General features: G+C 37.4%; 1 protein-coding gene across 12 annotated transcripts in view; it reads right to left on the bottom strand.

Moving 5' to 3' along the window:
- The window catches only part of LOC136040542 (solute carrier family 41 member 3-like), a 117,843-nt gene that overhangs the window by 7,910 nt on the left and 97,181 nt on the right, over positions 1-12,752 (bottom strand). For all 12 annotated transcript variants that reach the window (XM_065724742.1, XM_065724737.1, XM_065724736.1 and 9 more), the window contains 2 exons: positions 10,367-10,514; positions 4,104-4,308 (listed from right to left, as the gene is read on the bottom strand). In XM_065724742.1, coding sequence (XP_065580814.1) covers positions 4,104-4,308; positions 10,367-10,514 — 353 coding nt within the window. The remainder of the gene's footprint in view (positions 1-4,103; positions 4,309-10,366; positions 10,515-12,752) is intronic.

Here is a 12,752-nt window from a genome sequence, read left to right as displayed (position 1 = left end):
ACATGAAAAATGTGATTGGAACTAACAGGGCCCTATAGCTGTGGTCGGAACTGATACTGTACTGCAGTGTTTAACAGAATTAGGTGAGAGATTATACTTCCATGTTGTTTCAGCTGGTTGTCAATGCCGAATTATATATATATTATATATATATATATATATATATATATATATATATATATATATATATATATATATATATATATATATATATATATATATATATATATATACTAGCTGTTGGAGTGTCACCAACAGCTACTATATTTCCCCCCCCCCCCCAAGAAGTATCTTGTTTCGAATATCTTGAGCAAAATCGCTATCTCACAATTTGATCTGATTCTTTCGGTGAAGAGGGTTAGTTGGGGCTTGCTGCCCTCCATCACTTTTGTCTCTTAAACGGGAACTAGAACTTCCAATTTTCAACCAAATAACCTTCCTTTAAAGTTTATACAACCATCCTTCCATAAAGTCCTTACATGTCCACGGGGCATAACTTAAAAACCATGAACCCTGGTTTATTTCAATCCCAAAAGCCTTATTATATAATATTTAGACTATTTTGAATAAAACGACCACCTCGGAATTTCTGTTAGATGCATTTTGGGACAATACGACGCGTGTGTGTATGGGGAGGGGGGGATAGCTGCCATCCGATCGCTTTGACTCTTAAAAAGGACATTACAGCTTCTGATTACCAAGCAAATGAGTCCTCTCCAAATTTTATATGATCACGCTTTCTAAAACACCTTATATGCCCACAGGGCATAACTTACAGCCCTTGCTCCGTTGAACAAAATGACTATCTCAAGATCTTGATTGGAAGTGTTTTAGGAAATGATGGGCGCGGTGGAGGGTTGGGGTATCCCTTTTGACCGATAAAAAAACCCACAAGTCCTCTCAATTTCCAATCGCATGAGCCCTTTTTGAAGTTTTTACGACAACATTTTCTATAAGAATATATGCCTCAAGGGCATACCTTACAACCCTTGTCCTGGGGGCTGTAGGAGGTTGTCATCTTCAAACACACAATTTCAAGACTTTTCAACTACGGTGAACAAAATTACTATATCAAATCGGAAGCATTTGGAGAAATGATAGGCGTGGGGGGCATTCGCCTTCCGATTACTTTCGACTATCAAAATGGGCACCAGCCCTCTCAATTTTGATTGGATGTGCTTAGGGAAAGGGTGGGCGTGGGAGAAAGTTAGTTGGCCTGCAATTGCTTTTGAATATAAAAAAGCGTAGTAGCCATTTCAACTTCCAATCGTTGAGCGGGGGGATAGCTGCCCTCAGATCACTTTGACTCTTAAATAGGGTGCTAGAAATACAGACTACCAATCCAATGAATCCCCTCCAAAGTATATACAACCACCCTTTCTATAAGAACCTTATGTGTCCCAGGGCATAATTTACAGCCATTGCCCTGAGAGCTATGGGAGCGAGATTGTCTTCCTCAAAGACACAATTTCCGAGCCCTTCAACTACAATGAACAAATTTGCTATCTCCAAATTTCGATTGGGCATCTCTGGAGAAATGAAGAATGTAGGGGGAGGGACTGGTTACTCTCAAATCACTTTTGACTCTTAAAAAGGGCACTATAAATTCCAATTTCAAATCAAACCAGTCCATCTGAAGTTTATATGACCACCCATTTCATAAAAACCGTATATGCCCCCAGGGCATGACTTACAACCGTATCCCTAAGGCACTTGGGGATTCTATCAGCCATGGAGGCATTGTTATGTGTTCTTTCGACTATCTTGAGCAAAATCACTATCTCACAATTTGATCAGATTCGTTCGGTGAAGAGGGCTAGTTGGGGCTTGCTGCCCTCTATCACTTTTGACTCTTAAAAGGGAACTAGAACTTCCGATTTTCAGACAAATAAGCTTCCTCTGAAGTTTATACAACCATCCTTTCATAAAATCCTTACATGTCCGCGGGCCATAACTGAAACCCATATAACCCTGGTTTATTTCAATCCCAAAGCCTTATTATATTATATTTAGACTTTTTTGAATAAAATGACCATCTCGAAATTTCTGTTAAATGCATTTTGGGACAATTCGACGTGTGTGTGTGCGTGGGGGGGAGATAGCTGCCCTTCGATGACTTTGACTCTTAAAAGGGGGACTAAAGGTTCTGATTACCAAACCAATGAGCTCCCTCGAAAGTTTATATGACCACGCTTTTCACAAAAACCTTATATGCCCACAGGGCATAACTTACAACCCTTGCCCCGAGGGCTGGGAGGAGGGAATTTGTCATCCTAAAAGACATAATTTCTGGAACTTTCAACTACGTGGAACAAAATGACTATCACAAAATTTTGATTGGAAGTGTTTTAGGAAACGATGGGTGTGGTGGGGGACATCTTCCCTCTGATCACTTTCGAGTGATAAAAAACCCACAAGTTCTCTCAATTACCAATCGAATAAGCCCTTTTTGAAGTTTTTACGACAATAATTTCTATAAGAATATATGCCCCAAGGGCATAACTTACAACCCTTGTCCTGAGGGCTGTGGGAGGTTGCCATCTTCAAAAACATAATTTCCAGAGTTTTCAACCAAGATGAACAAAATGACTATATCAAACCGGAAGTATCTGCAGAAATGATGGGCTTGGGGGGCATTCGCCCTCCGATTACTTTCGACTATGAAAGGGGGTACTAGCCCTCTCAATTTCCAATCGAATGATTCCTTTTTGAAGTTTCCACGACAAACGTTTCTATAAAAGCTTTTATGCACAAAGGGCATAATTTATAACCTATGCCCTAAGGGCTGTGGGGGGTGGTGTCATCCTCAAACACATAATTTTTCGACTTTTCAACTAATTTAAGCAAAATGGCTATCTCAAAATTTTGATTGGATGTGTTTGGGGAAAATGTGGGCGTGCGAGGGGGGGTTAGTTGCCCTACAATCACTTTCGACTATTAAAAAGGGAACTAGGTGCATCAAGTTCCATTTGAATGAGCTCTTTTTGAGGTTTGTAAGACAACTTTTTCGATACGAGGTGGCCTGGTCTAAGACCAAAAAAAAAAAAAAATTAAATAAACAATACCTTATGCCAACATCGTTCTTTACTAAGGCAGCGCTATTGCGCTGCCTATGATGATGCAGTTTTTGTCAAAACTTGTGTCTTATTAGTAACAATAGGTTCTGGTAATTACGAAAGCACACAGATGTAGTAAGTTCTATTCAAATGAACCTAAAACAGCTCTGTTCAATGTTCCAGTGCCCCGCAAGTTGTGAAGAAAAACAGCGACATGCAATATGACACATTAGTGTCATATAAAAAAGGGATCATCATAAAAAATAAAAAAAAAGGGATGTCATCATAAAAAAGGGATGTCATATAAAAAATATGACACATTAGTGTCATATAAATGTCACATTAGTGTCATTAGTGTCATATAAAAATCCCTAAAAAGGGGATTTTCACTGCTGTTCAAGGGGGGGGGGGCTGTAACTTTTCTATATCGGATTTTCAGCAATGGAAATTGCTATGGTATACTTTTTGTTTCCATCCTGCCCCATTTTCGAGGTAATTAATCCTAATTTTTGAAATTCTCATAAATTTTCTTCTCGCAACAAACTTTAACTATTAAGAATAATAAAAATAATAGTTGACATTCCTGAATCAGCAATAAAAAGTGATTTTTTCCCATTAGACAGCTTTTTCACCCATGTTTAAATTCTTGGTTACTATGGGCCGTGGTTTGTTCTTTACTTGGTTGCAGCTGTCGTTGCAACTATGATTTCTTGCATTCTATGGTCCATATTGTGGATATTGTAAACTGAACAAAAAATATAAAAAACAATCTTTGCACAAAGGTATAAATCTGAAGGTTTTAGAGGATACAAACAGGGCCCAAGGCCCCCCTCTACATGTGCATGGATTCAAAGATTTAGTTTTTGAAGCCATGAGTAATCCTTAATACGCTTACTTTACATTCCTGTGATGGTGCAGTGGGTTTGACCTTAGCTTGGTAATACGGGACCCAGAGATCGGATCATGCTGCAGGAATGCACTGCAGGCCGACACAGGGACCTTAGTAGTCAAGAAGCGTCGTTAATCCGATACAACAACAACACTTACTTTACAATAAATGCTCCAAGGAGTAGTACAAACAGGTCCAGCTTTCTCTGGAACATGTCCAAGGATGCCATACCTATGTAACCAAGTTGATATTCGACTGGCCTGCACTGCAACCAAATTACCACCAATTCCACTGATTACTGGTTGAAAAACGGCAAATGCATCAAATCTATGGATAAACTGGTCGAGGATTAGACCTCCAGCACTAAAATAAAAACAAATTATGAAAAAAATGATTCAGAAACAGATCAAACATTACTAAATTCATGGTGCCTGGCTCAGGCCTGGATTTGCCAATAGGACGGGCATAGGAGCGCACAATGCCAGAGGGCGCAATAAATTATCACTGAGTGATTATTTTTTTAAAAATGCTGGGCTGACGTGATTTATCCTCAAAGTGCCAAATCCACTCCACCATCATGCTGCCTATTCAAAGAAAGCGATTTTAAAACAACACAGGAATATGACAGTTCGGTATCACCCCTCTCTTTCACTATTTTTAGCTCATCAGTTGCGTTCTGTTCATTGCTTCCACTATCCTCGAATTATCGGGAATAGCCCTGAAAATCTCACTAAAATGGAGCAGTAAAAACGCTTCGGCCTAGATGAGTCAAAGCTTTAAATCCGGCCTGGCCAGGCTATTACAGACTAGCTAGCTTGAATCGTATTCAATCTTGGATTGATGTACTGAATGTGCAATCCCTTGATGCAAAGGTAGAATGTTTTCAATAAAATCGTAAAAAATTAAAAAATTACTCCCTGGAGAAAAAGTTCAAACACTAATCAAATGACAAGCTTTACGCAGCCCAGCAAATGAAGAATGGACTCGAGAAAAAATTATGTTTTTGCGAACAGAATGAAATAATTGGGATAAACACTAAACAGACAAAACTAAACAGAATAAAATTAAACAGGCCGCAGAATGAAGCTAAAAAGGGGATAACCAAACTGGAATGGGATTAACGAAACAGGAAAAACTACACAATTTTAAAAAATAAAGCAAGGGATAAGAAAGTCGGTCACAATATTTTATACGACCAAATTTGCTGATAATTTCGATCAAAAGGCCAGAACACGGTTTAATAACACTATATATTAAACGTAAGATGAATTTTAAATGGATCTTCGACTCTACACGTCCTTATCTTCTCAAAAATTTTTGTTTACTTGTATGAAAGCTTACAGATTTATCTCTAGAGGATATGTCACCAAGCATAGACTCTGCATCTTGAGCAGGCTCAAGGAGGTCAATGCCGTCGATGTAATCTATACCAGTTGCAAGAGAATAAGGCTTGTCTTTACTCCTTGATACCAATCAATTAAAATGAGGATACTGCGTATCACAAAGTTAAGCAGGAACAGGATACATCCTTGTCGTACTCCCGGCTCAAAATTGAAAAGTGAGGACAAGCCATGGTAAACTCTGGTTTGGGCATTTATACCCATATAGTATGCCTGGATCAGGGCAATTAGCTTGTCAGTTAATGCGTGGAATAGATATAGAACTTTTCTTTCATATGATCCATTGAATAGCTCTCTAAGATATTTCAGTGCCCTGCTAGGAGTGAAGAAAGAAAAAAAGAAAAAAAGGACACAGTGCCACACATACAAAAATTTATTTTTCTTGTTGTTTAAACCAGGAAACTATAAGTTCTCTGTATAGGATTAAATAAAAAAAAACAAGTTTTTTAATGAAAGTAAGGAGCGACATTAAAACTTAAAACGAACAGAAATTACTCCGTATATGAAAGGGACTTTTCCTTCTCAACGCCCCGCTCTTTACGCTAAAGTTTGACTCTTTCTCTCAACTCTACATTTTAAAACAGTAAAAAAACTTTAGCGTAAAGGGCGGGGCGTTGAGAAGGAAAATCCCCTTTCATATACGGAGTAATATCTGTTTGTTTTAAGTGTTAATGTCGCTCCTTACTTTCATTTAAAAAACTTGTTTTTTTTATTTAATTTCTGAACGTTTTTGAATCAATGCATGTTTTGATTTTGGATCTCCGCAGAGGAATAATTAAAACGAAATTTGTATATTTATTTTTTTTTTGGCTAAGTGGCTTTCTCATAATTTTGATCGAATGATTTTGAGAAAAAAAGAGCGGGGGAGGAAGCCTAGTTGCCCTCCGATTTTCGGTTAATAAGAAGGCAACTAGAACTTTCAATTTTTTACGAATCTTTTTATAAGTAAAAGATATATGTAACTTATAAATTAGCTTACGTAAAGAACTTTTGTATTCTTATGTTTTTATTACATATATGAGGGGGTTCGCCCCCTCGTCAGTACCTCGCTCTTTACGCTAAAGCTTAAATTTTGTCCCAATTCATTAAGAATGACCCCTGAATCACAAAAGCCGCAGAATAAATAGATGACATTGCTAAAAATACTTTAGCGTAAAGAGCTAGGTATTAGGAGGAGGTGAGCCCCTCATATGGGTAATAATTTCTGTTCGTTTTAAGTTTTAATGCTGCTGCTTACTTCCAGATGAAAAAAACTTTTTCATTTTTTTTTAGTAATGCTAGTAAATCCTGCGCTCCCTTCATGGAACATTTCTTCCCCCATGACAAATTCCTCGATGGAAAGTTCCCCCAGCATATCCCCCTCTTCTCAACCCCTGTCTCCAACCAAAAAATCCTCCTGAAAACGCCTGTACACTTCCAAATAACCATTACTATATGTAAGCACTGGTCATAGTTTTGAAGTTGTAACCCCTCCCACGGGGACTGTGGGGGAGTAAGTCGTCCTCTAAGACATAGCTATAAGGCTTTTCGACTACGCTGAATAAAATGACGATCTCATAATTTTGATCCGTTGACTTTTTTTGGGAGGGGGCCTAGGTGCCCTCCAATTTTTTTGGTCACTTCAAAAGGGCACTAGAGCTTTTCATTTCCATTAGAATGAGCCCTCTCGCAACATTCTAGGACAACTGGGTCGATATGATCACCCCTGGGAAAAAAACAAAAAAAAAAAAAACAAATAAACACGCATCCGTGATCTGCCTTCTGGCAAAAAATATAAAATTCCACATTTTTTGTAGATAGGAGCTTGAAACTTCTACAGTCGGGTTCTCTGATACGCTGAATTTGATGGTGCGATTTTCGATAAGATTCTATGACTTTTAGGGGGCGTTTCCCCATATTTTCTAAAATAACGCAAATTTTATCAGGCTCGTAACTTTTGATGGGTAAGACTAAACTTGGTAAAACTTGTATATTTAAAATCAGCATTAAAATACGATTCTTTTGATGTAGCTATTGGTACCAAAATTCCATTTTTTAGACTTTTGGTTGCTATTGAGCCAGGTCGCTCCCTAATACAGTTCGTTACCACGAACTGTTTGATTTTTGGCTTTGGCAATTACTCAGGTTTACTTTTCGTTTTGATCCGACGGCATTTGTCAGGCTATTTTCTGAAACTTCCATAAATGTTTTTTCCAAAAAAAAATTCCATTTAAGTAAAATCCAATATCACTCCATATTTCCCAAGTATCTCTTAGGTGATATCCACACCAACCTATACTTCTTCTGGGTAAGAACGGCCAAACCGAGAGTGTGTGGAAAAATTTTATTAACAAGACAGATGACGCGCTAGTATATGTCTATATCTAACGTCGAGCAGCCATGAATGCTTTCTGCAAGACTAAAGACTTAATTCTCAGAATTAATTTTTTATTCTTTGATGGAGAGTCTGAAAGCTATATCTGAATATGATATTTCTCTCCTATTTTCTTCCCTCCATTCTTTTGGCTGGTGTTTCCTAGCGTAGCAGTTTTAGCAAACATTGATTCCACAGATACCTTACGTAGATGTAGATACTGCCAGGCCATCTGCATTCCTTTTTGATTTCCAAGAACATCAAAATTAGCAATAGATATTCTCATTTTTGGTACTTTTGAATTTCCTGAGTATCAGCAAGATGTCCCCAGACTTTGCGTCTAAAAAGCCCCGCTCGAAAACTGACTTCAGTTTTAACTCGGCATTGGCAGGTTTTGACATTAAAAGGAAGCTAAATTCCAAAGGTTTTCATATAATTCTACGTTTTGTTCGGTTCTGACAGCCTGCCTACACGTGCCGTGTTGACAATGTGCCTTACCTTGAAATTGCTGACGATAACCTCAAGTTACCTACTGATGCTCAAGTTTAAGCAAATCGACTGAAAAAGCACATCAAGGTCAAAGTAATGAATAATTTTAGAGTCCGATCAAATAGTTCGTGGTAAGAAAATGTAAGTAAGGAGAAATGCAGCTAAATAATAACCAAAACTCTAAAGAGCCGAGCATTAATAACAATAGATACATAAAAAAATGAATTTTGATGCTTATTTAAAATATGTAAAATTCATCAAATTTAATTGTTCCCGTCAAAAGCTACAAGACTAAAAAAATGCCCACTTTTTGAAAAAGGGGGAAACACACTCAAAACGTCAGAGGATCTTGATGAAAATCATACGGTCATATTCAGCATACCAGAGAACCCTACTATAGAGGTTTCAAGCTCCTATGTACAAAAATGGGGAATTTTGCATTTTTTTGCCAGAAGAAAAATTACAGATAATTTTTTTTTGTTTTTTCCCCAGGGGTGATCATATCGAGCCAGTGATCGTAAAATATCCGGATAGGGCTCATTTGATTGGAAATCAAAATTTACAGTGCCCTTTCTTAGTAACCAAGATAGCCCTTTTTCTTGGTGCAGATGAGAAATGTAGTAACTATGTCTTTGGGGATGACCTACCCCCCACAGTCTCAGAGGAAGAGCTGCAGGTCATGAACTCTGCCCATTGCTTACACATAGTATTGGTTATTGGTTATACAGACGCTTTCAGAGCGATTCTACGTGGGAGAATCTTTCCCTTGAGGAATTTTTCTTAGGAGAAGAGAATTTCTTATGGAAAGGGAGCCAGATTTCCAAATAAATAGTTCTGTCAACTGAAAGTAAGGAGCAAAGTTAAAACTTAAAACAAATAGAAATTATTACGTATATGAGGGGGTTACCCCCCTCGTCAATACCTCACTCTTTACGCTAAAGTTCTTTTTAGTACTTTTAAACGAGCTTTTTATTCTAATTAAACACCCTTTGTGATTCAGGAGTCATTCTTATAGAATTGGGACAAACTTTGAACTTTAGCGTAAAAAGCGAGGTACTGACGAGTTGGTGACCCCCCTCATACACTTTTCAATTTCATGGGAAATAAAAACGTGGGAGAATCTTCCCCTTGAGGAATTTTTCATAGGAGAAGAGAATTTTTTATGGAAAGGGAGCCAGATTTCCAAGCACTATTTTAAAAAAGATCACAAATTAAATAAAATAAAAAGTTCTGTCAACTGAAAGTAAGGAGCAAAGCTAAAACTTAAAACAAATAGAAATTACTACGTACATGAGGGGGTTACCCCCTCGTGAATACTTCACTTTTTACGCTAAAGTTCTTTTTAGTATTTTTAAACTATCTTTTTATTCTAATTAAACACCCTTTGTAATTCAGGAGTCATTCTTATAGAATTGGGACGAAATTTGAACTTCAACGTAAAAAGCGAGGTACTGACGAGTTGGTGATCCCCCTCATATACGTTTTAATTTCTGTTTGTTTAAAGTTTTAATGTTGCTCCTTACTTTCGGTTGAAAAAACTTGTCATTTAATTCGCTGATAAAGGGTATGTTGTTTCGAAAAATTACAGGAAACTTGTATATTGAATTGTACCGACATTTGTACAATTGCTCAACAGCCAGCATGGGATACCATTATTAAATGAAAATGTTAGTAGCAAAAATAAGCCAGGCCTACATTTTTATTTTTTCCGCAGATCTTTTGCTTTCTGTCGTAAATTTTCGCTTGAAATTTATTTATTTCTAATGCTTCCTTATTAATGCCGAGCTTATGCAAACTACAAGATAAATTTATTCGGGGTAAGCATGCAAGCAATGACAGGATTATGACTTAAAATCAACATTTTTTCAGTTAAACATCAATTTTGCGCTCATTACTCACTGCAATCCCACAAAGTGTGATAGATGAAAATTTTTGAAGCGTATAATAACGTATTTTTAACGCATAATAACGTATTTTTGAATAACGTATAACATTATGCAGCAGCCATATTATCACATATTTTGCAATTTGACATATGGGGGAGAAACAGGGATTAATCAGCATAGTCCTACTAGAACTCAAGTAAAGTCAATTATCAGTAATTTAGACGTGAAAAGAAACAAAAAGAGACAAAAAGAGAAACAAAAAGAGAAACTAAAAATCAAAGAGAATGAAATACCTGCTAATCAACATTGCACCAAGAATTGGACCCCATCCATACTTCAAAACCTCCGTCGTTTGTACGTGTTTCAAAGAAATCCGAATGAAAATAGGCAGTGTTAGTAAAAACAAAACTATAAGAAGTGGCGAAACCCAATTATGCTTATCTGCAAAAAAAGAAACTGATTATAGCTTAACCAAACCAAAATATTATTTTTTATTTCGTCTTATTGTACCCGTATCCACAAGTGACCGTTTCAGTGTCCTTGTCTGTTTTAAAATTGAAACCACTGGCAAGTAGTTCCTGTTCCAATGACAAGTGGCAAGGACTCTCCTGTAGATCAGGCGCGCAATTTGCTTTAGGGTAGGGGGAGGAGAGTGACTGATCCCAAGACCCAGTTTGCCCAAGACTCAGTCAGAATCAGAAATCCCTGGAGCATGGAAAATTCATTTATTTGATTAAACGCTCCAAGTTCGAGGCAGAGTTTTCATATGGGGCGCATTTGCACCCCATATGACAAAGATCGTATGTTTGATTTCGAGAGACAAACAAAAAATTTTTGCTAAGCTGCTGTCATAGAGAATCTCAAAAGGACCGTGTAAATCAGGAGAATCAAAGTGGGATTGCACATACATTGCCCTAGTGAACCTTCCTTTAATGGCAGCTTAGCAAACAGTTTCTGTAACTAACACAGAAGTGCGAAACATCCTTCATCCCCGAGGATAGAGGTTCGAATCTTGGTGTCGCTTGTTATTTGGTTTAGAACAGGAGTCAGCGGTGTGTCTTAGTAAGCTCGAGAGACACATAAATTGAGAGACAAACAAACAAACGGGAGACAACATTGTCCTGCTGAACACACTTTTTGTTTAATCATCGCTGATAGACAAAGATTGTATGATTGATTTCGAGCGACAAGCAAAACACGTTTGCAAAGCTGCTCTCACAAAGAAGATAAGCAGGACCGCGTAAATCAGAAGAATCGAAGCGTGATTACACATACATCGCCCTATTTAACCTTCCTTTAATAGTAGCCTATCAAAGGGCTTCGGTAATCAACACAGAAGTACACAAAAAGCTTCATTCACGAGGACAGGGGTTCGAATCCTTGTTTTGCTCGTTATTTGGTTTAGAACAGGAGTCAGAGGTGTGTCTCTGTGAGCTCAAGAGACACGTAAATTGTGAGACAAACAAACGAGAGACAACACATCTGAAATAATTGCCAAAACTGTTTGCTAAGCTGTTTTCAAATATATATTAGCAGGGCAATGTAGATCAGGAGGATCTAGCTTGTTTGAATATTCAATGCCCAAATGACCCTCCCCTTGAGAACAGATTAGCAAATGGTTTATGATGGTGATGGTTATGAAGTGTGAAAATGCCAGATATGATATTTAGTTGGGCACTGGAAATACCTACAAGCTGTCTGAGGCGAATCGAATACAGCTACGCACGCTCCTCCTCCACCCCAACCTATTCAAAGCCTCCCTCTTTACACCTTCCCAATTCCCTTACATTTTCATCCACAACAGTTCAAAATTTATCACCAAATATTTATCATTTATTTATCAAATTATCATCCTTCATCCACAACAGTTCAAAATTTAGTAATAAAAAGGAATTTCAAAAAACCCTATTTTTTTATGCATACTTGATATACGTGAATATCAATGTGAAAGGGGTATGGCAAAAAAGTAAATCTTTTATGCTTTCCTGCCTCGTTCTGTCGTAATATCAGTTGTTTTAATGATAATAGAAAGAATATAAAATGGTGACACATATTATTTTGACATGTCAGTCAAAGGAAAGCTTGAAATAGCACACAAATAATGTAGAGGCTGGTCTACATAAAATAAATAAACACAGATCATATTGAATAAAAACAAAAGCATTCAATAGTTCACGAAAATTGTTTTAAAGTGTTCACCATGTGCTTAATGCAAAAATTAGCACGTCGGATACTGCACAGGAAATGTCTCTTTTTGCGTCGTGTAAAGAGTTTTCTAAGCGTTTTGTTTTTTCATCAACAAGTACTAGGTGGGACGTCCTAATCTGTGTACCGAAGTTCATCGTCAACGCTTTCGACACCTCATGTGTGAAGTATTAAATATTCTGTGTGTTACTATTCAGAGTACCTTGTATTGCTATTTCTGAATAAAAAATAAAATATATTAGCAACTATTTTTTTTCTTTTCTCTTCCCACCGGGCCTTTTTTTATCTGGCCCACCCTTTCCATAAAATACTGATTTAAATAATAAAAAAATTACGCCTCGGTTTTCTAATCTCACTTTCTGGCCTCATTGCAGCAGTTGTCTTCTTTATTGCCACTTTATTGCCACAGATCACTGCCACAGATCATTGTCACTTTATTGCCACAGATCAGGTATTATGTTTACACTCGCAAGA

This window comes from Artemia franciscana, chromosome 21 (genome assembly GCF_032884065.1).
Source record: "Artemia franciscana chromosome 21, ASM3288406v1, whole genome shotgun sequence".
Classification (NCBI taxonomy): Eukaryota; Metazoa; Arthropoda; class Branchiopoda; order Anostraca; family Artemiidae; genus Artemia; species Artemia franciscana.
Note: the sequence above shows the minus strand (reverse complement) of the source record. Positions and strands in the feature narration are given on the sequence as shown.